The sequence below is a fragment of the Peromyscus californicus genome, unplaced genomic scaffold (genome assembly GCF_007827085.1).
Source record: "Peromyscus californicus insignis strain IS unplaced genomic scaffold, ASM782708v3 Scaffold_24__1_contigs__length_46423439, whole genome shotgun sequence".
Classification (NCBI taxonomy): domain Eukaryota; kingdom Metazoa; phylum Chordata; class Mammalia; order Rodentia; family Cricetidae; genus Peromyscus; species Peromyscus californicus.
The window spans coordinates 44,815,109-44,842,261 of record NW_026294535.1 but is presented as its reverse complement, the minus strand read 5'-3'; the positions used below and the strand labels follow the sequence as shown (position 1 = coordinate 44,842,261).

The 27,153-nt window shown below is 51.5% G+C and overlaps 1 protein-coding gene across 2 annotated transcripts; it reads left to right on the top strand.

Annotated features, from left to right (window-relative positions):
* Erbb3 (erb-b2 receptor tyrosine kinase 3) lies at positions 1-26,795 on the top strand. 2 transcript variants are annotated; one of them, XM_052753672.1, is made up of 30 exons: positions 1-84; positions 3,277-3,429; positions 4,735-5,014; positions 8,239-8,390; positions 9,650-9,836; positions 10,520-10,645; positions 11,241-11,306; positions 11,447-11,565; positions 11,673-11,814; positions 13,619-13,732; positions 13,817-13,937; positions 15,617-15,690; positions 15,860-15,950; positions 16,358-16,563; positions 16,765-16,897; positions 17,490-17,580; positions 17,682-17,836; positions 18,450-18,503; positions 20,268-20,403; positions 21,154-21,273; positions 21,400-21,498; positions 21,716-21,901; positions 22,054-22,209; positions 22,426-22,501; positions 22,682-22,828; positions 22,927-23,024; positions 23,116-23,304; positions 23,440-23,511; positions 23,700-24,000; positions 24,177-26,795. In XM_052753672.1, exons 3-30 carry the CDS (start codon positions 4,933-4,935, stop codon positions 24,701-24,703), a joined length of 4,020 nt encoding a protein of 1,339 aa, XP_052609632.1. In that variant the 5' UTR covers positions 1-84; positions 3,277-3,429; positions 4,735-4,932; the 3' UTR covers positions 24,704-26,795. The 2 variants fall into 2 exon arrangements, with proteins under 2 accessions (XP_052609632.1, XP_052609631.1); XM_052753671.1 differs by lacking the exons at positions 1-84; positions 3,277-3,429 and adding an exon at positions 3,811-4,033.
* Positions 26,796-27,153: the final 358 nt, after the last annotated feature.

Sequence of the window (27,153 nt, the reverse complement as noted above, 5' to 3'; positions counted from 1 at the left end):
TAAGACACCAAGAACCTGGAAGCACCCCATCCAGACACCGACCATTGGAAACAGTGACACTACCTCGAGCCAAGAACTGAGACGGTAGGATTGCTGTAGGTTTGAGGTCTCAAAAGCAGAAAGGGGGCTAATGAGATGGCTCTCTCACACACAAATAGAGAAATAAATGTAATTTAAAGATTATTGAGAGCCAGGCAGTGGTGGCACACGCCTTTAATTCCAGCACTCGGGAAGCAGAAGATCTTTGTGAGTTCGAGGCTAGCCTGGTCTACAGAGGCAGTTCCAGGACTACACAGAGAAACCCTGTCTCGAAAAAACCAAATGAACGAAAAAAAGGTACCTGCTACCAAGGCCTGACGGCCTGAGTTTGGTCTCCAGGATCCACATGGTGGACAGAGGGAACTAACTCCCCAACCCACCCACCCAAGTGGATCTGGACACATACATGTGAACTTGTGCACACACACACACACACACACACACACACACACACACACGCACGCACGCATGCTAAAGCAACCACAAAAGTCGAGGGGGTAAGAATGAAGAAAGATAATGGGACGCAGGGTAAAGAGAGTTCACAAAGCCTCCCTTCTTTCAATTAATGTATCTGTGGCAGCGATGAATATATTCATGGAAGCCTTGACAGAGCTGGTCAGCAAAACGGCAGTTTTGTGCACTGTTTATATCCCGGATGCTTAGGATGCGGTCTCGCTTAGTGGTGAAGAATGAATTGAGTGCCCAGAGCACAGAGACCTTGGATGTAGCTGGGAGTGGTGGGGTCGAGGATAACACAGCTGGCATTCACTGAAAGCTTTACCAAGGCTGAGAACAATGTCGTTACTGAGGGCTCTTGGCCTGCCTCTTCCTTACTTATTTCTTTATTTAGAGACATGATTTCCCTGTGTGTAGTCTTGAGCAGCCTGGAACTAGCTGTGTAACCCAGGCAAACTCCTGGCAATCTTCTTCCTGCCCCAGCCTCTCCAGTGGCTGGAGATTACAAGCCTGAGCCATGACACCCATGTCTGCCTCTTCCTCTTAAGTCCAAACAACCATATGGTAGATAGCACAGTTCTTTTTCTCTCTTGCTGGGCAATGAACTCAGGGCCCTGGACACACCAGGCAACCACTCCACACGCCAACCCTACAACCGATTTTGAGCAAGGAAACTTCTTTGAGAGAACAGGGCCTTGAGTAATGTCTTAGTTAGGGTTTCTATTGCTGTGACGAAACACCATGACCAAAGGCAAGTTGGGGAGGAAAGGGTTTATTTGGCTCACACTTCCACATCATAGTCCATCACTGAAGGAAGTCAGGTCAGGAACTCAAGCAGGGTGGGAACCTGGAGGCAGCAGCTGATGCAGAGGCCATGGAGGGGTGCTGCTTACTGGCTTGCTCCTCATGGCTTGCTCAGCCTATTTTCCTATAGAACCCAGGGCCACCAGCCTAGGGATGGTACCTAGGGATGGCTGGGCCTGCCTACGTCAATAACCAATTAAGAAAATGCCCTACAGCTGGGTATTATGGAGGTATTTTCTTTTCTTTTTTTTTTTTTTTTTTGAGACAGGATTTCTCTGTGTAGCTTTAGCTGTCCTGGAACTCACTCTGTAGCCCAGGCTGGCCTTGAACTCACAGAGATCCACCTGCCTCTGCTTCCTTAGTGCTGGGATTAAAGACATGAGCCACCAATGCCTGGCTGGAATTTTCTTAATTAAGATTCTCTCCTCTCAGATGACTTTAGCTTGTGTCAAATTGACATACAACTATCCAGCACACTGACCACATTGAAAGGCTCTTTGATTACGGGGTATGTGTGGGTGACCAGCCCCCACCTTTTACAGGGTTCCTATGAGGAGAGGAATAAGGAACTTGTAGATAGAATGATAGGCCTAGTGAGAAGAAGAAAAACAGAAACACAGGATAGCTTCTGGAGGGACCTGGGTCAATACCCAATGGCCCAGAACTTTATTCAAAAGGACTTTTTTTTTTTTTTTTTGGAGACAGGGTTTCTCTGTGTAGCTTTGCGCCTTTCCTGGAACTCACTTGGTAGCCCAGGTTGGCCTCGAACTCACAGCGATCCGCCTGGCTCTGCCTCCCGAGTGCTGGGATTAAAGGCGTGCGCCACCACCGCCCGGCTCAAAAGGACTTTTTATAACAATGCCAAGGAGGCGAGGCAAAGACCTCCCCCTTGCTAGATACAGCCAAGTGTAGACCCTTCCAAACACCTGGGACTTAGGCCCGTGGTCCAGTCATCCTCTTATGCAGTCCCGCTGCTAAAGTGAGCTCAGCTCTCACTAGGAGAACTCTGTGGGCTCCCACAGGTATGCAGGTGGAAGAGGAGACCCTTAAATAATCTTAAATAATCAGCACCTGATGGGAGGCGGCCCTCCATTGTTGTGCTGGCTGTCCATCAAACTTGAGTCAGTGTCTGTAGCCAAGCAACATTTGAACACTGAGCTACACCTCAGCCCTGAAAAGAGTTTGAATCTGACCAGATGAAGTCTAGGTATACTATCATAAGAAATCCTGGGTCAAATTCTGAGCCCCTCCCCTTCTGTCACCAGGAGATAGATTTGGAGAAAATTTAGAAGTTTCCAGTTCTGAAAAGCTGAGGTGACATCCTGGATCACATGCATTTTGTGGGTTTGGGTCTGGATACCAGAAATCGAAGCTACAGCTTCAAGAATACTAGAAGCTACAGCTTCAAGAATACTAGGGAAACACCATACACACACACACACACACACACACACACACACACACACACACACACACACACTTCTCTTTTGTGACAGGAGTCCTGGGTTCTATAGGAAAATAGGCTGAGCAAGCCATGAGGAGCAAGCCAGTAAGCAGGACCCCTCCAAGGCCTCTGCATTAGCTGCTGCCACCTGGTTCCAGCCCTGCTTGAGTTCCTGCCCTGACTTCCTGCCCTGACAGACAACTTCTAAGTTGTTCTGACTGGCCTTAAACCTGCTGGCCTCCTGCCTCAACCCGGCCTCCATTAATGGTTGTGCTCTTGCTTATACTAGTGTGAACATTATGTAAGAGGTCCAGGAAAGGCCAAGAGTAGATAAGCCCTTAGGTTGCACATCCGTTCAGGAGCAAGTTTAACCCCCGCGAGGGATGGGGGCAGGGGGGAAAATGTCTCAATGGTTAAGAGCACTTGCTCTTCCAAAGAACCAAGGTTCGAGTCCCCAGACCCACATGGCAGCTCACAGCAGTTTGTAACCCCAGTTCCAGGGGATCCGATGGCTTTTCTTCTGGTCTCCACAGGTACCTAAATGCGTTTGCCGAGAAATCGTGACCTGAGTACCATCCGCCAACCACATGTAAAAGTGGAAAAGAGATAACTGACTCCATGAAGCTATCTCCCGGCTTCCATGCACGCGCAAATGGTAGCACGCACGCGCGCCCCACATACACACGGTAAGAATAACAAACAATTTTTTAAAACAATTGTAGCGGGAGAGCTGGACACGGTGGTGCACATCTGTATTTGGAAGGTAGAAGCAGAAGGATCATTCCGAGTCTCAGATCGACACCGGTCTCAGCCTCATAATATATTCGAGGCCAGCCTGAGCTATAATGAGACCCTGTCTCTAAAACCAAACCAAAGCAAACAAAAACAATAAACAACAGAAAAGAAAGGAGTTTGCTAGTAGTCTTCCCCAGGGAAAGTTCTCCGGGCAAAATATGGAATGAGAACTAATTAAGAGATGTGAAATGCAACGGGTTGGCACCAGGGGGCGCCGGCCGGACCCGTCCGGGACCTAGCAACCCGGGGTTCGCCGCGCCACCTCCGCGCGTGCCGGGGGGTCCCGGGAGCCGTGCGGTTCGTGGGCGCCATCCGCGGGGACCTCTCCGCGCCCCTCTCCACCGTCCCCTCCGGGTGTGAGCGCCGCCGCCGGGGGTGTGCCCCTCGGGGTCCGCGGAAGAGAGGCGGGAACGGCGGCCGCCCGGACGGCGCGGTCCCCCGGAGACAGCTGTTCTCCGCGGCGGCCGTGGGGGGCAGCAGCGGGGACGGCGACAGGTGCGGGAGCCCCTCCCAGGGCAGACGGGCAAGGCGGGCTCCGGGGAGGGAAGGTCTGTTCCCAGGCTGGAAACCACCCCCGCCCCCCTGGGCAAATCCCCCCGAGAGGCCGGGCCGGCGCCGGGTCTGCGGGAGGAAGCGGCGGCCGGAGACAGTGCGATTTCACGCGGCCTCCGGGGCTCGGGTTCCCGGGCCGGATGCATGAGTTATGTTATAGGGGGGCTTTACGTCCCGGGGAAACTGAGGTGGCATGAACGGCCTCGGCTCAAAAACAACCTCCCACTCAAAAAAAATAGAAATATTCACACTCGCAAAGGAAAAAAAACAAAATCCCTCAAGTGATCCAACCGGCTCGGGGAGTTGAGTGATTTGGTTAGGGGGCGAGGCCAGCTTCCAGGGGGCTGGGCTTGGGCGCGCTCCCCACCCGCGCTCACCACCTTTCCCCCGGCCTGGGGACATTTGGAGTCTTGATCTCCTCTTAGCCATCTCCGGGGGAAATTGCTGGAGAGAGAGACCCCTCCTTGACCCTCTCGGCCAAGCAAGCCGCGGGCTGGCGGGGCGGGCGAGCTCGCTCCGGGCGGGTGTCCCAGGCTCACAACCACCGCCACTCCAGCCTCGCACGGGAGGGGGCGCGGCCGTGACTCACACCCCCTTCCCCCTCATTCCCTCCCTCGATCCCTCCCTCCCTCCCTCCCTCCCAGACAGACACCCTCCCCTGCCGTCCCGCTCCGGACTCCGACTCCCGGCTCCAGTTGCAGATTGCAACCTCCGCGGCCGCCGCCGCCGCCCCACCGATTCCCGCGGGCTGCTCAGGTGGCTGTCGCTTCGATGTCCTCCTAATCCAGGGCCCCCCCCCGGGCCAGACTCGGCTGGGACTCCCTTCACCCTCCGCTGGAATCATGAGGGCGATGGGGACGCTGCAGGTGCTGGGCTTCCTTCTCAGCCTGGCCCGGGGTTCCGAGATGGGCAGCTCTCAGGCAGGTAAGCGGCGCGGGGAGCCCCGGCAGCCTGGAAGCGGAGAGCGCGACCTGAGCGCGCGCAGACCCTGGGCCAGGGGTTCGGGTTCCGACGCGCTGAACTGGGGGGTGCGACCCCGAGTTTACAGGAGCCGCCCGAAAGGGGACCCCGTGGCTCGGTTCTCGGAGTGGGCTGGGCAGGGACTGCATTCCTGGATGCCCACCCTTCTCCCCAGGGCGTCGCTGACCCTCTGATGGGTCTTTTTTTCTGATCAGGTTGATGTGAACAGGAGTTTTGAGAGCCTTGCAGAGAGGGCGGGCAGGGACCTTTCTGTAAACCTGAGGAGCCTTGGCTCGAAGGGTCTCCGTTTGCTCTCGGGTTCCCTGGCCCCCACCCCACCCCAGGTTTCAGCAACCCCCCAGTTTCGTTGTTTTGCCGACAGGGCGGAGCTAGGCAAGGGTTGGAAGTTGTTGTTTTCTGATGTTGGAAAAACAAGAATGGCACCTCCTCTTCCGTGAGCGGGGTTGTCCTGAGAAGGTTGAGATTAACCTGAGGGCCAAGTCCAGGTGACATCAGAGAGGCCTCACGGAGGCTGCCCGCCTGCCTTCCCACAAGATAAGCTGGTCCCCGAGTTAACAACTTCTCTTTACCAATACCCAGGTCTATTCAACTAACATGTTGAGCATCTGCTATATACTATACTATTCCCGGGATATATACCCTGAGCTGGAGGTGTGGGGGAAAGGACAATTAGACCTGTTTCTCTCTCCCATCTGAGGTCACCTCTCCCACCTTCTGAACATTCTATTCCGTGAACTCGCTCCTAGACCCAACTTCTGCCCTGCCCCCATTCAATTTATTGTCTAACTTCAGACAGAGCCCAGACTGTGCTTCTCTGTGCCTCCTATTCCACGCCATCTGAGCCCATTCCTGTGGGCATCTCTGGGACCGTGGACACCTGAAGAGTTCTGGAGTTGGTGTAATTAAGTCCCACTGATCTCGCTCCTTCCCCCGCCCCCAGGTCTCAGCTTAGGGTACAGCCAGGGCCCCTTCCCCAGAGTGGGAGTGGGAGAGACCACCTGTGCTTACCCACAGTTGCTGGTCCTAAATTTAGCCCCTGGGATCTTGAGATGTGAACACTCCCAGCTGGTAGAGGGGGTGGTCTGGAGACTGGAGTGGGAAGGGCCAGGGAGTGACTGGATCACTCTTCCATCTGACTGTCGTTCCCCCCCCCCCCCCCCCGCGCCCCCTTAACCAGGAACCCAGGAGTCCGGGATTCCCACTACCCTCCCTAAGAGGCAGAGAGCAAGCGTGGTCGGGTCTCTCTCTCCCCTTTATCTCTATCCTGCAGCCTCTGGGCATCCGGCCCGTCTCAAGCCTTGTATAGCCCCTTTGTCCACGTGTGTGTGTGTGTGGCTGGGGCAAAGTGGAGGGGAGGCTCCTGAGGGGCTGGATGTTCTTGCTCTGTCCAACCCTAGTCAGTGCTCTCTGCATAAGAAGGGCTCTGAATCACTCCTCTTTGAGTTCAGGTCCCGCGCACAGGCAGTTCCCCCAGCTGCCTTGCCCAGGTCCCAGAGTTGCCTGGTTCCTCCTGTGGGTTGTTTATACTGCTGTCCTGCCCCGGCCCTTTGCCCCTGTTTGTAAAATGTGGACTTTACCCTCAGGGTGGCAGGTAACTGAGACCTGCAAGGTCTTGCAAAGCATAAGACACAAAGTGTACAAGGTACTGTGAGCAGGTGGGATGGACTGGCCACTTGTAACGCTTCCCAGGATGGAGCCCAGGGGAAGACCAATACATGTTTCTGAGGCAGGGGAACCAACCGTGTACGTGGTTGTGTGCCAGTCGCAAGCCGCGGTGTGACCGCGCACCTACACATCACTTCCCTGTACGGAGATCCTAGCTCCTCCCTTATCTGGGGAAGAAGGGTTGGCACCTTAACGTGGAAGAGGGGTGTCCTGCCGGGAAGGGGACAGGGGGTGTGGCTGTTTCAGAAATGACTAACTAGTCTTCCACTTCAGCCCAAGGACCCTGGGGTTCCCAGGTGCCCCTGGGAGCTCCTAGCCTGTTTATGCCTCCTTGCGGGATTGACCCACTCTTTCCATCCTGGAGATAGGGAAGAGGGTCTAGAGAAGGGGAAGACTAGAGGGGTGTCGGGGAAGCTGGGGCCTCTGACCCTCCCATGCTGCGCTCCTGCCCCGCCCCAGGGAAGGGTGGTTAGAACAGGTGGTTCGTACCCCTCACCCCCCCCCCCCCCCCCCCCCCCCCCCCCCCCCCCGCCCTCTCCATGTGCTTTCCTTTCTCTGTGTCGGAGGGAAGAGACTTAGAACTCCAAGGGCCAAGACTTCCTATAGCCCGTTGCCCTCCCCTTTTACAAGGGAAAAGTGGAAGGCCAAGACTGAAGTGTACTGGCCACTCTTCTGGGCTCTCCCCTGGAGTGCCTGCTGGAGAGCATTGCCCACAGTTAGAAGTCTTTTTAATGAATCCCTCTGACAGTGAATTTGGGAAGAAGGCTTTGTAGTGGAGAGTCTGTTCTGTTTCTCTCCAGAGCTGCACAGGGATGCTGGGGGAGCTGGAGCATGTTGGCTTAGTGGAAGGGAAACCAGAGTTCAGGAAGGGGGAGGCCGCCAGCTCCTTATCCAGCTTCAGAGACAAAGCTCCCATTGACCCCCACCCTACTACCAGGGTTTCTCCCTCCAGTGAGGTCACTTGTCTGAGCCCAAAGCTCCAGGGTAAGAGGGGGGTGCTGCTAAGGATGGGGTGTCTGGGGTAGGGTGGGGCAGCCCCCTCCTCCTGGATAGAATCGCCTCATTGTGGGCTGAACTGTGGCCCCAGGCACTGCCCCCATCCTCTGCCCCCATCCCACCCTCCGTAGACACAATAGGGGCTGTGTGCTAGCCCCAAAGAGATGTTTATTCCAGGGCCTAGAGAGGCAGGATGGGGGCAGAGAAGTAAGTGCCTTAGTTGAGGAGGAGTGGGTAATCAAAGTTTGATCCCTGCCTAACGTGTCCTTTCTAGGGAGAGGAAAAGTCCCCTGATGTCTTCCTTCTGTATTAACCCCTCTTTGCCCAAATTAGAACCTGAAAAGAGGCACAGTGGGGACTCTGGTGAGGAGAGCAAGAGAAGTGAGGAGGCCCCAGCCTTGGAGGCCTAGTGGGCAGGGTTAGAGGCAACTGAATGTAACTGAGGGCCACTGAGGGGCTTTCACAGAGGGACATCTAGCTTACCTATCCTACCTCCATTTTTACAGTGTGTCCTGGGACTCTGAATGGGCTGAGTGTGACTGGTGATGCTGAGAACCAGTACCAGACCCTGTACAAGCTGTACGAGAGGTGCGAGGTGGTGATGGGCAACCTTGAGATTGTGCTCACGGGACACAACGCCGACCTTTCCTTCCTGCAGGTGAGCATGCACAGCCCCTCCCTCAGCCTCTCCCCTCTCGGTTCCTCTTACCTTTCCCTCTCTCTCAGGACCACCCTCTGCTGCATTTAGCATTCCTAAGACTCAGTAGCTCCTAAGGCTCAAACCTGTGTACCTAGGAGGACAGTGACTATAATGGGGGAGGGGAGGTTCTGGTCCCATAACCAGGGATATGTAGACGCTGGCCACGAGAAAGGGACAGAACAGGTGGTGTTCTGGTAAAAAGAACTGTATAGTAAGCTGTTGTTAGTCTTTGGCTCTGTAGGGGATGCCTACCACCCAGCTCCCAAATAAATCCACACACGGAGGCTCACGGTTAATTATGAATGCCCAGCCTTAGCTTGGCTTAGTTTCTGGCCAGCTTTCCTTAACTTAAACTATCCCATCTACCTTTTGCCTCTGGGCTTTCCCTGTTCTCTTACTTCTGTAAATCTTACTCTTACTCTGTGCCTGGCTGTGTAGCCGGGTGGCTGGCTCCTGATGGTCTTCCTCCTTCCTCTCTTGTTTCTAGATCTCTCCTCCCAGATTTCTCCTTCTACATATTCTCTCTGCCTGCCAGCCCCGCCTGTCCTTCCTCCTGTCTCGATATTGGCCGTTCAGTTCTTTATTAGAACATCAGGTGTTTTAGACAGGCACAGTAACACAGCTTCACAGAGTTAAACAAATGCAACACAAACAAATCTGAAAATAGTATTCTACAACAGTAAGCCGAAGGACCCAGAGGCACCTGGAGAGATGAGGGAGGGACTAAGCCAGAGCCTTCCTCTTATGAGTGACTCTGAGAAGAAATATAGATAGGAAATGAGGTCCTTAGTCATTTCTGTGGCTGTTTGTTCACAAAAGTGGCACAGTAGTGTGACAGCATACTCCCTACAAATTAGGAACTAGAGAGAATTCAGAGCTGGGGTTATAGCTCAGTGGCAGGGTGCTGTCAGAACACGCATGAGGTCCTGGGATCAGTCCCTAGGGAGGCTGGGTACAGTGACATGCACCTGAGGAAACTCATCTGCTGAGGAAGCTGGGGTGGGACAATGCTTGATGGAGCCCAGGAGTTCAAGACCAGTGAGTTCAGGACTGGGGTTAGAGGGTCACCGTGTCTCCGTGGTAGAGCACTTGCCTAACATTAAAATAGTAGTAATAATAAAATGAGTTAAGGGTTCCCTTCCTCAGTGTCTTAAAGGAGAGGAAGCCTGAGGCCTCACCTCGTTGTCCATTCACTGACATGACCTGTTCTATCACAGTGGATCCGAGAGGTGACGGGCTACGTCCTCGTGGCCATGAACGAATTCTCTACACTACCCTTGCCTAACCTCCGCGTGGTACGGGGAACCCAGGTCTACGATGGAAAGTTTGCCATCTTTGTCATGTTGAATTATAACACCAACTCCAGCCACGCTCTGCGCCAGCTCCGCTTCACTCAGCTGACTGGTTAGTGTCCGAGGATTCCCTCTGGTTTTGCCCTCCGAGCCTCCCTGCTGACAGGCAAGCCCTGGAGGATGACCCAAGATGGCTCACTCTGAGCTCATTTTAGCTGCCCACTACCTTGGTGGTCTCCACGTCCTCCGTCCTTTAAGCAGTAGAGGGCCCCAGGAGGGAGCTGGGGGCGTCTGCTCCAGGGAGGGGGGAACCTTACTGTCTGTGGGGCGGGACTGGGAGTTGGATCTGTTGCCCATTCCTCCAACTTTGAAGTGCAAGCATCACTTGACATCCCTCCTTCCCTGGAGTCTTCCCTTTGCCCCGGCCAGCTGGAAGAGAGCAGGGGGTTACGCACCACCTGGGAACCCTCTGCTCTCCCTGTCCCAGTTGCTTGGAGAACACTCAGGTAAGCCTAGGGGATTGACTCAGGATGTCCTGTCCTGCTTTCTCTGCCCCTCCCCCACTGGCTAAACCAGATCTAGACAGGTGTCTGGAGAGGCAGGAGTTTCTGACTCCTCCTCTCCTAGGGCCAGCTTTTCCTGAAGCCTGAGTCTGACTGGACCACCATGTGGTCCCATGACTCCCCCACTCCCACTCCCCACCCCCAGGATCTGAGTGTCCTTGGGATGGGTAGGAAAGTACAGAAGAGGAGTTGTGCTGTGGTCTTCAGCCCGTCACTTTTCTTCCCACTACAGAGATTCTGTCCGGGGGTGTTTATATTGAGAAGAACGACAGACTTTGCCATATGGACACAATTGACTGGAAGGACATCGTGAGGGTCCAAGGGGCTGACATTGTGGTGAAGAACAATGGTAGAAACTGTAAGTGGTGGTGATCAAGCTGGTTCCCGTTGCCCCAGCAAACCAGAGTGACTCCTTTCCCATCCCTACTGGATCCTTTATCTGAACCCACCTTCCCCAGACAGTTACCCTAGGCCCTTGACCCAAGAGCCTGCCTGCCAGGAAGGACCAGGTCAGTCTCTTGGAATCCAAACCAGTGTATCCAGAAAAGAGGCCAAAGTTGTCTGGATGCTAAGCAGGGAGACCAGATCTGGACTAACCCCGATTGCTCTTGCCAATATGACATCTCCCTGCTGCCCTGACCTAGTCTACTGCTCCTGTTCACCCAGGCACAGAATCTGTTTGTCTGGGAGGAACCAAGTTCCTGGGATGGCACCGGGGCTGAGGTTGGCATCTGACCCAGTCCCTCCCCTTCAGCTGCCCAGTGGGTAGTGTGGGGGAGTGGCTCCACCCCTTGTTGACAGGTTCACTAGAGCCCAGCCCTGCTCTCCAAGGGCAGGGAGGGACACAGCCCAGGGCTCTTGCTTCCTGGGATTGAGGTGCTTGTGTGCTGACATCATACTCTGTTGATTCAAGCAAGCCTTTCTCAGCCCTGATGGCCCTGCTTCCCATCTAGGTCCACCCTGTCATGAGGTCTGCAAGGGGCGATGCTGGGGGCCTGGACCAGAAGACTGCCAGATATGTGGGTTTGAATTTCCTTCTACAGAGTTAAAGCTCACACCCTCTCGTACCCCTCCCTATGCAATCTGCCTGTGTCAAGCCTAACAGTCAAAATGAGCGGCGGCCTCTGAATTTAGGCTGACTGTCATACTCTTTTCATAGTGACCAAGACCATCTGTGCTCCTCAGTGTAACGGTCATTGCTTTGGGCCCAACCCCAACCAGTGCTGCCATGACGAGTGTGCAGGGGGCTGCTCGGGACCCCAGGACACAGATTGCTTTGTACGTAGTGGTGCCGTCTGCCTGTGCTCTGGAATGGGGGTACAGGCTTTGGGGAGGAGTAGGGGTATTTAGAAGATATAAATTTTAGGAATCGTTTTCATTCCCAGGCCTGCCGACACTTCAATGACAGTGGAGCTTGTGTGCCCCGGTGTCCGCAGCCTCTTGTGTACAACAAGCTAACGTTCCAGCTGGAACCCAACCCCCACACCAAGTACCAGTACGGAGGCGTCTGTGTTGCCAGCTGTCCCCGTGAGTGTTTGAGGGGAAGGGACAGTGATCGTGGACCCAAGATTCTCCACAAAAGTTTGGGATGCGAAAGGGAGCAAGTTAGATGTTAACTAACTTGATGTGATCATGTGACTTTACCAGTGAGTGACAGTCTATGCCAGTGCCCCTGACTGCTTCCTCCAGGCTGGCTGGGGCCGCTTGGAACCACCAGGAGCAAAGGGGGCTGTGAACATAGCTTAGCTGACAGAGTGCTTGCCTAGTGTGCCCAAAGCCCTGGGTTTGAAAGCCCCAAAACCACATAAACTGGGAGGGACCGTGTGCTGTAATCCCAGTGCTCGGAGACACAGACAGGAGCATCAGAAGCTCGTGGCCATCCTCAGCTACATGAGGAGTTTGATGCCAGGGCTAGAAACATGGCTCAGCAGTTGAGAACAGTTGCTGCCCTTCCAAAGGACTCAGCTCTTAATACCCATATCACAGTTCTAGTTCTAGGGGATCTGACATCCTCTTCTGGACTCCTTGGGTGCCAGGCACAAATGGGGTACACATACATACATACAGGCACTTATATATACACATAAAATAAATAGGAGGCTGGAGAGATGGCTCAGTGGTTAAGAGCACTTGCTGTTCTTCCGAAAGACCTGAGTTTGATTCCCAGCGCCCACACAGGGGTATCTGATGCCTCTGACCTTCAAGGGCACCTGTACACACACAGACAGATGCACATACACGTAATTAAACATAACAAAAATAAATCTTAAAAATATATAATTAGCCGGGCGGTGGTGGTGCATGCCTTTGATCCCAGCACTCAGGAGGCAGAGGCAGGCGGATCTCTGTGAGTTAAAGGGTAGCCTGGGCTACAGAATGAGTTCCAGGAAAGGTGCCAAAGTTACACAGAGAAACCCTGTCTCTCTCTCTCTTTTTTTTTTTTTTTTTATTTTTTTGGTTTTTCGAGACAGGGTTTCTCTGTGTAGCTTTGCGCCTTTCCTGGGACTCACTTGGTAGCCCAGGCTGGCCTCAAACTCACAGAGATCCACCTGCCTCTGCCTCCCGAGTGCTGGGATTAAAGGCGTGCGCCACCACCGCCCGGCAAGAAACCCTGTCTCAAAAAACCAATATATGTGTGTGTGTGTGTGTGTGTGTGTGTGTGTGTGTGTGTGTGTGTGTGTGTGTGTATAAATCTTTTTCTAAAAAAGGGTTTGAGGCCATGTTTTTTTTTTTTTTTTTAAGATTTATTATGTACTCTATGTATATGGGTGTTTTGTCTGTATGCAAAATTTCACAGCAGTGGAGGGCACTGGATCTCATGAGACTCTGTTAAAGATGGTTGTGAACCACCGTGTGGGTTCTGGGAATTGAACTCAGGACCTCTGGAAGAGCAGCCAGTGCTCTTAACCCGATGAGCCATCCCTCCAGCACCTTGAGGCCATCTTAAGAACAAAGAGATGGGGGCTAGAGAGATGGCTCAGAGGTTAAGAGCACTGGCTGTTCTTCCAGAGGTCCTGAGTTCAATTCCCAGCAACCACATGATGGCTCACAACCACTTGTAATGAGATCTGGCGCCCTCTTCTGATCTGCAAGCATGCATGTAGGCAGAATACTGTATACATAATAAATAAATAATAAATCTTTAAAAAAAAAAAAAGAAGAACAAAGAGATGGCTAATCTAGAGGACAGACCTGAGGAACCCTGGGGCTGTAGCTGGGGCAAATCTAATGCAGAGAAGAGGGAGGAGGGGTGAAGAGGAGGGGAAACAGGTGAAGAGTCTTCGCAGCTGGCAGTGTTATTCACATCTGATGGTGACCTCCTCTTTCCTAGATAACTTTGTGGTGGATCAGACATCTTGTGTCAGGGCTTGCCCTCCTGACAAGATGGAAGTAGATAAAAATGGACTCAAGATTTGTGAGCCTTGTGGAGGGTTGTGCCCTAAAGGTGAGCAGGACGCAGTGAGAAATTATACCCAGCCTTTTCTGAGGTGACCCAGAACCCAGCACTGAGAATGTTCCGTGTTTGCAGCCTGTGAGGGGACGGGCTCTGGAAGCCGCTTCCAGACTGTGGACTCTAGCAACATTGATGGGTTTGTGAACTGCACCAAGATCCTGGGCAACCTGGACTTCCTTATCACTGGCCTCAACGGGTAAGAGACTGCTTTCCCACCCTGACCACCAGCCCCATCCACCACACATCCACCACACGACCCGTTTCAATGGCTTAAATCTTTCCATTGCATCTGACTAGAAATGTAAGCATGAAATCTCAGGAGCTACAAAGGACGGGAGAGAATGCATAACTCCACCTTCTACCTGGAGCTTGCGTCCCTCAAGGGCATCCCTAAGCAACAGAGTATAACCCTGAGGAATGATATGGTACAGGGACAGTGTAGACCAGTGTGTAGACCAGCTCAAGTCTTCTAGAAGTTCTTCCTTAAATTTAAATAAAAGGAAGCTGGAGAGACAGCATAGTGGCTAAGATCACATACTGCTCCTCCACAGGTTCAAAGCTCTCTGTAACACCAGCTCCCGGAGGATCTGATGCCCCTAGCCTCAGTGGGTGCACGTGCGTGTTGGCAAACACACACACACACACACACACACACACACACACACACACACACGACTAAAAATAATGAAAACATTGTCTATCTTCATTTTTTAACACTATTGTTTTATTTTATGAGTATTTAACCTGCATGTATGTCTCTGCACCAATGCATGCACCTGGTGCCCACAGAGCTCTGAAGAGGGTGTTGAATCCCCTGGAACTGGAGTTATAGACAGTGGCTAAGGATCAAACCCAGGCCTTCTGCAAGAGCAGCTAGTGGTGTTTGTTTGTTTGATTGTTTGTTTGTTTCTTCAAGACAGGGTTTCTCTGTGTAGCCCTGGCTGTCCTAGAACTCACTCTGTAGACCAGGCTGGCCTCAAACTCACAGAGATCCGCCTGCCTCTGCCTCGCAAATGCTGAGATTAAAGGCGTGTGTCACCACTGCCCAGCTACTTTTTTGTTTTGTTTTTTGAGCATTTTTTAAAAAATCATTTCTCTCTTTTCCTCCCTGTACACACAGGTACACACACCCCTTACCTCAGTTTTGTTTCGAATGAGATAAGGTCTCCATTTGTAGCCCAGTTTGGCCTTGATCTTGTCACCCCTGTTCAGCCTCTCAAGAATTAGTGTTGAGGTTTCAGGTGTGTGCTATCACCTCTGTCCTAGTTTGTTTATTTTTTATGTGTGTGGGTGTTTTGCCTGCATGCATGTCCGTGCACTGTGTGCATGAAGTGCCTGAGGAGACCAGAAGAGGGCATCTGACTCTTTGGAGCTGGAGGTATAGACAGTTGTGAACAGCCTTGGGGCATTTCTTTTCTTTTTTGACGTGAGATGCTCCAGGCACATGTATTTATATTCCCCCCACCACCAGCATCTCTCCAAGGAGTTCTGTTTCCTTTAGATGAAGACTCTGATTTTGGAGCCAAGAGGCTGGTTACAGTACAACAGCGTATTTAAAGCCCTGGGTTTGATCCCAGTACTGGGGGAAATGACATCTAGAAACCATGGGTTGGAGTATGGTGTGTTTATTACCACTGAGTGCCATACCTCTACTTTGTTGAAGTTTGGATTTTTGTTTGTTTGTTTGTTTTTTGGTTTTTCGAGACAGGGTTTCTCTGTGTAGCTTTGCGCCTTTCCTGGATCTCACTCTGTAGCCCAGGCTGGCCTCGAACTCACAGAGATCCGCCTGGCTCTGCCTCCCGAGTGCTGGGATTAAAGGTGTGCGCCACTGTGCCCGGCTGTTGAGAAGTTTTTACTGTTCCCCCCATCCCCCAGAGACCCCTGGCACAAGATCCCTGCACTGGACCCAGAGAAGCTCAACGTTTTCAGGACAGTACGGGAGATCACAGGTGAGGAAGAAGAATGGTTTCCCTGGCTAGAAGGAGCAAATGACCCACCGGCATGCATCACAGTTAAACCACTTAGGAAGAGTCACACTCCAAAGCACAGTGAGGCAGGTGACAGGGAATCTGACGGAGAGAAGACCTCCTGCTTATATGCTTCTCTCCAACCCTTCAGGGTACCTAAACATCCAGTCCTGGCCTCCTCACATGCACAACTTCAGTGTTTTTTCCAACCTGACAACCATCGGGGGCAGAAGCCTCTACAAGTGAGTAAGGGTGTGGAGGTGGTATCGTCTCCAGACACTGAGATGGGCTCTTCTTATGAAATACAGTGCATTTCTCAACCAAGAGGCCCCGGTAGTCTGCTAACATGATGGAGTCAAGGCAAAAAGGGACGGGGAAAACCAAATGTGGTATTGTGATCTTAACACTGGGGAGACTGACTCAGGAGGCTCACAGCAAGTTCAAGACCAGTTTGGGCTACACAGTGAATTCCAGACCTGCCTCAGAAATGCAGTAAGACCTGTCTCAGAAAACACGTCTGATAAAAGAGGGGATTCCCTTGCCATGGCTCTAATTTAACCTGGAGCAAATTTGATGAGTGAAAATAAATCCCCTGTATGTCTAGTTTTCCCTTTGTTGTCTGCCCTCTAATTCTCCCCCCTCGTTCCAGCCGGGGCTTCTCCTTGTTGATCATGAAGAACTTGAATGTCACGTCACTGGGCCTCCGGTCCCTGAAGGAGATCAGCGCTGGGCGAGTCTACATAAGTGCCAATCAGCAGCTCTGCTACCACCACTCTCTGAACTGGACCAGACTGCTCCGGGGGCCTCCGGACGACAGGCTTGATATCAAGTATAATCGGCCTCGAAGAGACTGTGGTGAGAGAGAGGGCCTACCGGGTGAGAACAGGCGGTCTGGGAGGCGAGAGGACCCCGAGAGTGGGATAGGGTTGAGAGATGGAACCAGTGAGACGTGGGTGTGAGGGCGGAGGCAACACGGAGGAGTTCAGAAGAAGGCTTCCTGGGAGCCCTGGGTCTTTTCCTAACCGGTCTGTTTTTTTGTTGTTTTTTTTTTTCCAGTGGCAGAGGGTAAAGTGTGTGATCCACTGTGCTCCTCTGGGGGATGCTGGGGCCCAGGCCCTGGTCAGTGCTTGTCTTGTCGAAATTACAGCCGAGAAGGTGTCTGTGTGACTCACTGCAACTTTCTGAAGGGGTACAGTGTGGAGAAGGCCAAGAGGGTGGGAGGAAGGCCCGGGGGTGGGGGTGGGGGGAGGATGGATCAGCTCAGGTGCTGATGACCTTTAGTCTATGTTTCTTTCTCTTTCCCTCTCCCTCCTCCCTCCTCCCTCTCCCTCCCCCCCATTCTTCCCCATAGCCTACTTGCTCTGTAGCCCAGGCTAGCCTTAAATCCTTCTGCCTAAATCTTCCAAATGCCAGGATTACAGCTCTGAGCCACCATGTCTGGCTTGAGTGAGCAAGTGAGCAAGTGGCGGGAAGGGAGAGACACAGACAGACAGAGAGACAGACAGGACCCAGAGATCTTCCTGCTTCTGCTTCCTGAGCACTGAGATTAAATGTGTGTGCTACCACACCTGGTCCTCTATTGTTTTTATTAGACACTCTGTCGTCTAGGCAGGCCTTGAACTCATGGAAAGCCTCCTGCCGTAGCCTCCCAAGTGCTGGGATTACAGATGTGAGCCACCACTCCTGACTTTGTAGACAGCTTTCTGTCCTGTGCCTCGGTGGGCATGAAGTGGCAGGTCCTCATTACAGGAAGTGACCCCTCTTTCCGTCACCCCTTGCAGGGAACCTCGTGAGTTCGCTCACGACGGTGAGTGTTTCTCCTGCCACCCCGAGTGCCTACCCATGGAGGGCGCCAGCACATGCGATGGCCCGGTACAGTAGCAGCCCTGGGATCCTGAAGGGATGGGCTGGTCCTCACGGGGAAGGCTGGGATTAACCCTGAGATCTCATTCTAAACGTCCTCTTCTGCTCAGGGCTCTGACGCTTGTGCTCGATGTGCCCATTTTCGAGACGGGCCCCACTGTGTGAACAGCTGCCCCCATGGAATCCTAGGTGCCAAGGGTCCGATCTACAAGTACCCAGACGCTCAGAATGAATGTCGGCCCTGCCATGAGAACTGCACCCAGGGGTGAGTGACGGGCTGAGGAAGGAGGGGCCCAGGGAGAGAGGAGAACACAGAATCGGGGTGAGCAGAGAAGCATGAAGAAAAGGTTGGCTGCTTAAGACTCACTCCCAGCTATAAAGGACTGGAGGAAAAGAAACTCACGCCATGAAAGTATACCGTGGTTAGGGGAAGCTGGAGTGACCTCAGCTCAGGAGTTTCATTCAGGAGAGGCTCACTAGTGAGCCAGGGGTGGAGGAGGAGACTGCCAAGAAGGGTGGGAGTGGGGTGTCCTCTGTTTGGGGACTAGGTTTGGGGCTCCAGGATGAGGTGCCACAGTAGGCTTGTTCTGAAACAAGCTTTTATATATGAAGGCTTTGGGAGTTGAGTCTCTACTGTCTTTTTAATTGCTGTATAATTACGTTTATTATTGTAGCTATGGGGGCAGTGTGTGCGTGGGTACTACGGTTTACGGAGGTCAGATGACAGTGTGGGGAAGTGCATTCTCTCCGTCCCCTCGGTGGCTCCCCAGGGATCAGACTCAAGGGCCTGCACTGCTGAGCCACCTTCCTGGCCCGAGCCACCTTCCTGGCCCGAGCCTCTGCTGTCTGCTTACTGAGAGGGTGGTTTTCTTTCCTAGGTGTAAGGGACCAGAACCGCAGGACTGTTTGGGACAAACAGAGGTATTAATGAGGTAAGATGATGTTGGAGACTGCGGAACCCAGGAATATTTGGGAGAAAGTTTGGGGAAGATCCATGCTAGTCATTCTGCACCAGCTCATTCTGCCTTTTAAAAGATGTTATGTATGTTATGTGTATGGTTGTTTTGTCTGCGTGTACGTCTTTGCATGACTTGCTTACCTGGTCTCCTTGGAGGCCAGAAGAGGGCATGGGCTGTCTTGGAACTGGAGTTATGGATGCTTGTGACCCATCATGTAGGTGCTGGGACTTGAACTCAGGTCCTTCACAAGAGCAGCCAATGCTCTTAAACACTGAGCCTCTCTCCAGTGTCTCATTCTGCCCTTCTTTTAAAGTTTCAAAGTGTGTGTGTGTGTGTGTGTGTGTGTGTGTGTGTGTGTGTGTGTGTACAAGCCAGAAGAGGGCACCAGATCTCTTTACAGAGGGTTGTGAGCCACCATGTGGGTGCTGGGAATTGAACTCAGGGCCTCTGGAAGAGCAGCCAGTGCTCTTAACCTCTGAGTCATCTCTCCAGCCCCTATTTTTTATAATTTTATAATTTTGTTTTTATGACAGACAAGGTATCACTATATAGCCTTGGCTGACATGAAACTTGCTGTGTAGACCAGACTGGCCTATAATTCACAGAGATCCACTTGCCTCTGCCTCCCAAATACTGGGATTGAAGACCTGTACCACTATACCTACCTTTTAAAAAAATTTTTTTATATGTATTAGTAATGCCTGAAATGTGTGTATGTGCACCTTGTGTGCCCGGTGCTCAAGGAGGCCAGCAGAGGGCATGGGATTCCTCTGGATCTGCGGTTATGGATGGTTATGAGGCATGATGTGGGTTCTGGGAACCAAACCTGGGTCCTCTGTAAGAGCTCTTAACCACTGAGCCTCTCTCCAGTGTCTCAGCCTCCTCTCCACCCACCACCCTCTTTTTTTTTTCCCCCGAGACAAGGTTTCTCCATGTAGTTTTGGTGCCTATCCTGGACCTCACTCTGTAGACCAGGCTGGCCTCGAACTCACAGAGATCCACCTGGCTCTGCCTCCCGAGTGCTGGGATTAAAGGCGTGGGCCACCACCGCCCGGCCCACCCCTCTTTTTTCAGATAAAGACATTTTATTTTTAATTACACGTATTTGTGTGGGTATGTGCAGTTCAGTGCAAATATACTCAGAAGAGGGTGTCAGATCCCCTGTATCTGGAGTTACAGGTGGTTGTGAGCCACCATATGGGTGCTGGGAACTGAACTCAAGTCCTCTGCGAGATCAGCCAGTGCTTTTAACCACTGAGCCATCTCTCCAACTCCCCCCCCTTTAAATATTTGTCACTTATTCTTTGGAGATTTAGTGCATATATATATAATGTATTTTGATCATACCAATCCACCATTACCTTTCTCCAGACTCCCCTACTGCCCTTTCCCTGTCCCCTTCCTGATTCCCTGTCCTCCTTTTCATTATTGCTATTAATAATCCCAAGTCCATTTCGTGCCAGGCATACGTATGTGGGTGTGGAGCCATCCACTAGGGTCATTCTTTCCTTTTATATACACAGTCCAGCATCACGGGCTCAGGAATTGTGGCTTCCGGCATTCCCTTCCTAAAATTAACTTACACTAGCTTACAAGAGGGAAGTCTCCTATATGGTTGGCTCCTTCAGTGCTCATGGATATTAGTAGAGGTGATTGCTAACTCAGGTCTGCACCATATAAATGACATCTGTGAAGTTGCTGTAAACTTAGGGTGCTGGCCTTTTCTATATCCCATAGTAAAACTCATCTGGCAATGGCTGGGATGGTCGGACTGCCTGTGGCTCTCCTGATTCTGGGAGGCTCCTTTCTCTACTGGCGTGGACGCAGGATTCAGAATAAAAGGGCTATGAGGCGCTACTTGGAACGGGGTGAGGTGAGTATCAGCTTCACTTTGGGGGCACCCTTACAATCTGAGGGTAAGCGGTAGGATGGCGCTTACTCCTCTTCTCTCTCTGGAATTTAGTCCCTTTCCTTAAGGGGACAATGTAGAGCGATGGAGACAGCTCAGAATGCTTGCTTAACATGTGCAAGGACCTGGGTTCAATTCCAGAAACATGCATGTACACATGAGTCCACACCAGAAGTGGGAACATGTATTCTCATCTTGCTTTTGCCATTTGCCATGATTCTGAAGAAACCTCGGTTTAAGTAACTTAGATATAAACAATATTCATACTTCGGGCTGATGGGTAGAGTGGCCTGTGGAAGAGCTTTGAAAAGCTCCATCATTTTGGTACATGGCAGTAACTCCAGCCCTTAGAAGGCCGAGGCGGGGCCAGTCCGACCTACACAGTAAGCCCTCCTCTTAGTGAGAGGAGACAGGGACAGAAAACCAGGCCTAGCCTCGTGGGAAAGGTGGAGCAGACCATACCTCCTGTCCTCCTGCTGCTCAGAGGAAAACCAGCCCTCTGGGTCCTTCTCGTCAGACCAGCTGCTTCAGTCCTAGTGTTCCTGAAGGGCCCGCTGTTCCTCGACTATGATGCTTTCCAGGACTAAAGACAGTGTTTCTTCCTGCCCTCTGCTCTGGGCTCTGCCGCCCTCGGCATCTGCTGATGGGGAGTAGGTGGGACTGGGACTGTGGGGGTAGGCTTTTCTGAGCACCTCCTTCCTGTTCGCACCTCAGAGCATCGAGCCTCTGGACCCCAGCGAGAAAGCAAACAAAGTCTTGGCCAGAATCTTCAAAGAGACGGAGCTGAGGAAGCTTAAAGTGTTGGGCTCTGGTGTCTTTGGAACTGTGCACAAGGTGAGGAACAAACAGGAAGTCTGCACAAGTGGGAAAAAGATGGAGGGGGAATGGGAGAAGAGTGTTGGCAGAAGACTGACAGGAAAAGAATTATTTTTTACTCCATGTCCATCCCAACCTTTCTAGGGGGTTTGGATCCCTGAGGGTGAATCCATCAAGATTCCAGTCTGCATTAAAGTCATCGAAGACAAGAGTGGGCGCCAAAGTTTTCAATCTGTGACTGATGTAAGTGGAAGAGGCAATTCCATCTGCCGCTAGAAGAGAGGCAGTGTTGTGTCCTGGCATGTAGACATATGATCCTGTGTTGGCAGATAGTGTGTTAGGTCCACGTTAGGCATGTTAGAGGGACTTGCGTGTTAGAGGGACCTCTGGGTTGGGTGTGCTTTTTGTGGAGTGCATGTGAACACGTTACTTCCTGGCTAATACCTCTTATGTTTTGCAGCATATGCTGGCCATTGGTAGCCTAGACCATGCCCACATTGTACGGCTTCTGGGACTATGCCCAGGATCATCTCTGCAGCTTGTCACACAATACTTGCCTCTGGGCTCCCTCCTTGACTATGTGAGACAGCACCGTGGGGCCCTGGGGCCTCAGCTGCTGCTCAACTGGGGAGTACAGATTGCCAAGGTGAGAGGGGTCTGGAGGAGGCCCATGACAGCACCTGCCGGACCGGGGAAAGTCAGGGCAGAGGCGGGAGATCCAGGGTCGGAGGTGCTGAGGACGGTCTTCAGGGTCTGGGCAGCTCCTGTTGCTCAGTGACTGGCCCCCTCCTCCTCTAGGGTATGTATTACCTGGAGGAACATAGTATGGTGCACAGGGACCTCGCTCTCCGGAATGTGCTGCTCAAGTCACCGAGTCAGGTCCAGGTGGCAGATTTTGGTGTGGCTGACCTGTTGCCACCGGAAGACAAGCAGTTACTATACAGTGAGGCCAAGGTAAGGTGACAGGGGTCGGGCGGTGGTCGGGCAGGGTGAGCATGGATGCAGTCACTCACGGGGGCTCTTTCTGAGATGAGTAGGCGAGTCAGGGTCAATTCGGGGAGTGGGAGCTGAGAACGGAAGAAATCAAGGGACAATGGAAAACCTGGGGTTTTAAGACAGTAAGAGAATTTATGAAGATTAACTGGTAGCACCTTTAATTTTAATCTTCAGACTCCAATTAAGTGGATGGCCCTTGAGTGTATCCACTTTGGGAAATACACACACCAGAGTGATGTCTGGAGTTACGGTGAGCACACCTGGCTGCCCGCATGTCACCACCAGCCCAAGTCCCCCACTGTCCTTTGTATCTCCTCCTCTGAGGAACTATCCGCCTAACTAACTAAAGCAAAGGCTACCTTCCCTTTACTACTTTTAAACAGACTGTGTCTATTTTTCATACTTACTAGTTAATTTCTTCCTATATCAGGTGTTACGGTGTGGGAGTTGATGACTTTCGGGGCAGAGCCCTATGCGGGGCTGAGACTGGCTGAAATACCAGACCTGCTAGAGAAGGGGGAGCGGCTAGCACAGCCCCAGATCTGCACCATTGACGTCTACATGGTCATGGTCAAGTGTGAGTTGTCTGCTGACCCCTGCCTTGTCTGGCTCCCCCTCCTTCCTCCTCCACGGCTCTATTCCCTTCTGACTCTACCCTCTACATCTCATCCCCAGGCTGGATGATTGATGAGAATATTCGCCCGACCTTTAAAGAACTAGCCAATGAGTTCACCAGGATGGCCCGTGACCCACCACGATATCTGGTCATAAAGGTGGGTAGGGGCTAGAGGATGTCAAGTCTTTTAGAGAAAGGAAGACCTGGTTGGAACTAGAATCCACCTTAACGATTGTCTGCTCCTGTAGAGAGAGAGCGGGCCTGGAATACCTCCTGGGGCAGAGCCCTCTGCTCTGACGAACAAAGAGCTGGAAGAAGTAGAACTGGAGCCTGAACTGGACCTCGACCTAGACCTGGAGGCAGAGGAGGACAGCCTGGCAACCACACTGGGTTCTGCCCTCAGCTTACCAGTGGGAACGCTTCCCCGGCCACGTGGGGTAGGATACCTTCTAACTGCACAAGATTCTGCTCCATGAACCCTCATGAGCCCACTCAGAATCACCATTCATCAGCTTCCACGATAATTGATTTCTTCCTTCATTTTAACCCTTTCCTTTCCTTTCTCATCCTAGAGCCAGAGTCTTTTAAGTCCCTCATCTGGATACATGCCCATGAACCAGAGTAATCTCGGGGAGGCTTGTCTGGTAAGGTCTGCTGCCAGAGCTGGGGTGGCAGAGAGTCTTGCGGGCTTGGAGGTGTTGATAGAAATGTGGAGGGAGACGCTTCAAGGCCTGAAGGTTAATCAACGTCCTGCAGCAGAGGAGGCCCTGAACAACCGCACCTCCTTCTAAACCTGTTTAACTCTCCTTGCTCCTGTTACTTTCCTCCTTAGGATACGGCAGTTTTGGGGGGCAGTGAACAGTGCCCCCGTCCCATCTCTCTGCACCCAATTCCACGGGGACGTCTGGCATCAGAGTCCTCAGAGGGCCATGTGACTGGCTCTGAGGCTGAACTCCAAGAGAAAGTATCGGTGTGTAGAAGCCGGAGCCGCAGCCGCAGCCCTCGGCCACGTGGAGACAGTGCCTACCATTCACAGCGACACAGCCTGCTCACCCCCGTCACCCCGCTGTCCCCACCAGGGTTAGAGGAGGAGGATGTCAATGGCTATGTCATGCCAGACACACACCTCAAAGGTACTGGCTCTCCTCCAGCCTCTTCCTTAAAGCTTCTAATCTTTTTTTCTCCAAGCTCCCCTTAATTCTGTCATCTTCTCTGATATCTCCTAGTCATTTGTTTTCTAACCCACCCCCATTCCTTCTGGTTATTTCTCCGAAGTTCTATACATACTTGAAATTTTTCTCAACCACAGGTACACCCTCCTCCCGGGAAGGTACCCTTTCTTCAGTAGGACTCAGTTCTGTGCTGGGTACTGAAGAAGACGACGAAGACGAGGAGTATGAATACATGAACCGGAAGAGAAGGAGCAGCCCACCGCGGCCTCCTAGGCCTGGTTCCCTTGAGGAGCTGGGTTATGAGTACATGGATGTGGGCTCAGACCTCAGTGCCTCTCTGGGCAGTACGCAGAGTTGCCCACTCCATCCTATGGCCATCATGCCCTCTGCTGGCACAACTCCAGATGAGGACTATGAGTATATGAACCGTAGGCGGGGTGTGGGTGGTGCCGGGGGGGATTATGCAGCCATGGGGGCCTGCCCAGCAGCTGAACAAGGGTATGAAGAAATGCGAGCTTTCCAGGGGCCTGGCCATCATGCCCCCCACGTTCGCTATGCCCGCCTCAAAACTCTGCGTAGTTTAGAAGCCACCGACTCTGCCTTCGACAACCCTGATTACTGGCATAGCAGACTTTTCCCCAAAGCTGACGCCCAGAGAACTTAACCTCTGCTCCCGAGACTCTCCGGGAGCATCTGATGGCAGCTGGTGCCTCTTGAGGGTACCCCTTCCTCGCCCCCTCCTCCCCCAGGTCCCACTCCCATTTCTCCAGTCCTGGACAATGCCATCCAGTCTTTGGAGACTTGTAAACACATCCTTACACAATCCTGTGCTGTGTAGTCAGCTGTGCACTTTCTTCTCGTCCCCAGCCCCAGGGAAGAGAAGGTTTTCCTATTTGTCTACTTTCCCAAGCCCATTCCTCAGCTTCCTCAGGGAGACTCCCTGGAGATATGAAGGATCACTCTCTAAGCCCCTTTCTCTCAGGCTCTTACTTGTTAGAGTTAGACTTTGCTTTCGTTTCTCATCAGACTCTCCTAAGGAAGAGGAGATGAAATAGAGCTAGGAGAGGAAAGTAAAATTTTGGCTCATGAGACTCTTAATCCTATGCAAAGGTTGAGAAGCTTAAAGGTAGGAGTAGATACCAATAACTATGAATTAAACATTTACTATGAGCTAGGCATCGTCCAGCTGAACTCTGCCTGCACTATCTCAATTACAATCTCTACAATTTTTGTGAAGCAGAGCTGATCCTATTTTACCAATACAGGAGTCCTCTTGAGAGTTCCAAGATAGCCAATAGGTCCCTGAGTCTGTGCATAGTACTGAATCCTGTAGTTTTTGTTGTTTGTTTGGTTTTGGTTTTGTTTTTTCAAGACAGGGTTTCTCTGTGTTGTCCTGGCTGTCCTGGAACTCACTCTGTAGACCAGGCTGGCCTCGAGTTCAGAGATCCTCCTGCCTCTGCTTCCTGAGTGCTGGGATTAAAGGCATGTGCCACCATCGCCCAGCCTAAAATTCTTTTTTAAAAATATTTTAGTTGGTGTACAAAACTGAATGCTATAGTTTAGTGCCTTTTACATCTTACCTAAGAACTTTTCATCATGGCCATAATTCTTTTAGTTTGAAGTGCCACAGCAAAAGTAATCCTAATTTGTCTGTTTTTATAACTTCATGGAATTGCTATTATAAATCTTACCATATGATTTTTTCCCTCATATGAAGTCAAGAACTTTCACCTTTTCTCAAATGAAAAACACTTCTCTTTGGCATGTCTGAACTGCCAGCATTACTACTCTTGCATTCTGGGCCAATCTGTAGGTAAAATAAGGGTATTTGAATACAAGTACTATGATATCACTGTCAGTCAGTCTAATAACAAGTGGGTTATTAGGTGACTAATGGGCTATTAACTAATAACTAAGGTTATTTGGTATGGATGCACTAGGCAAAGAGATGATTCATCTACCAAGTGGGATAGAAAAGGATGGTTGTAATGGTGTACAATTTAAATTTTAGGGACTATTTATTTCAGGAACTTGTCATGTAACATTTTCAGATTGTAGTTGATCACAGGTTACTAAAACTGTGGACAGAAAAACCTCAGATAATGGGGGACTGAGCCTTGAAGAAATTAAGCAGCAGGTCCAGGGTTCAAAATCTTTCAATTCCAGTGCTTGTACTTTTACTATAAGGTGTCAGGGAGTACCATGTCAAGCTCTTGTAAGGGGCGCGCGTGTGTGTGTGTGTGTGTGTGTGTGTGTGTGTGTGTGTGTGTGTGTGTGTGTATGAAACAGGGTCTCACTCTGTAGACTGGCCTGGAATTACGTAGCCCAGGATGGCCTTGAACTGCAATCCTGTCTCAGCCTCCCAAAGGCTGTAAGTGTGAACTACCAGACTCCTTGTTAATGCACTGAATGGAGCAAATGCCAACGGCCACGTTTCCCTCCAGCACCCTGGCTTCTCATCTCAGGAAGGGGTGGAGACAACACAGAAGGACAAACAACTGGACGTTTTTGTGTAAGCCATAGCCCACATATGTTGTAGGTGATATACACTCCTTACAAGCCAATTCACAAAGGTTCCGAGACTCGTATTTTAAGAGCTATTCTGAACCAGTAATGAGAAACTTCTGGTGGGATAGAAAGAGGATCCATCTTCAGACCTCAGCCTTCCTGGATGGGAACTGGGGAAAAATGTCTTCTTGTACCATTAAAGTTTTTTGTTTTGTTTTTATACGTGTCTGAATAAAAATGCCAAAGTTTGTTTTTTTATTGTCAACTGAAAAGTGCATGAGACTGTCCCTTTTCTTTGCTTCTTAGCAATGGGTAGCTTTCTCTGCTCCTGACGTTCTTACTATGTCTTATCTAAAGTTCCCAAACCTTTATTTAAATTGTATTTTTAATTATGCGTATGTGAAGGAGTGGGGGTTGGCGATGGTGAATGCAGTGCCCAAGGAGGTCAAGAACGCTGGAGTTACAGGTGGTTGTAAACTGCTTGGCATGGGTGCTGGGAACTCCCTCTCCCCGCAGAAAAACCAGGTTATAACCGCTGAGCCATTTCTCCAGACCCTGTTTCTAGTCCTTTTTATTAACCGGTTTTACTGGGAATCGCTACAAAGT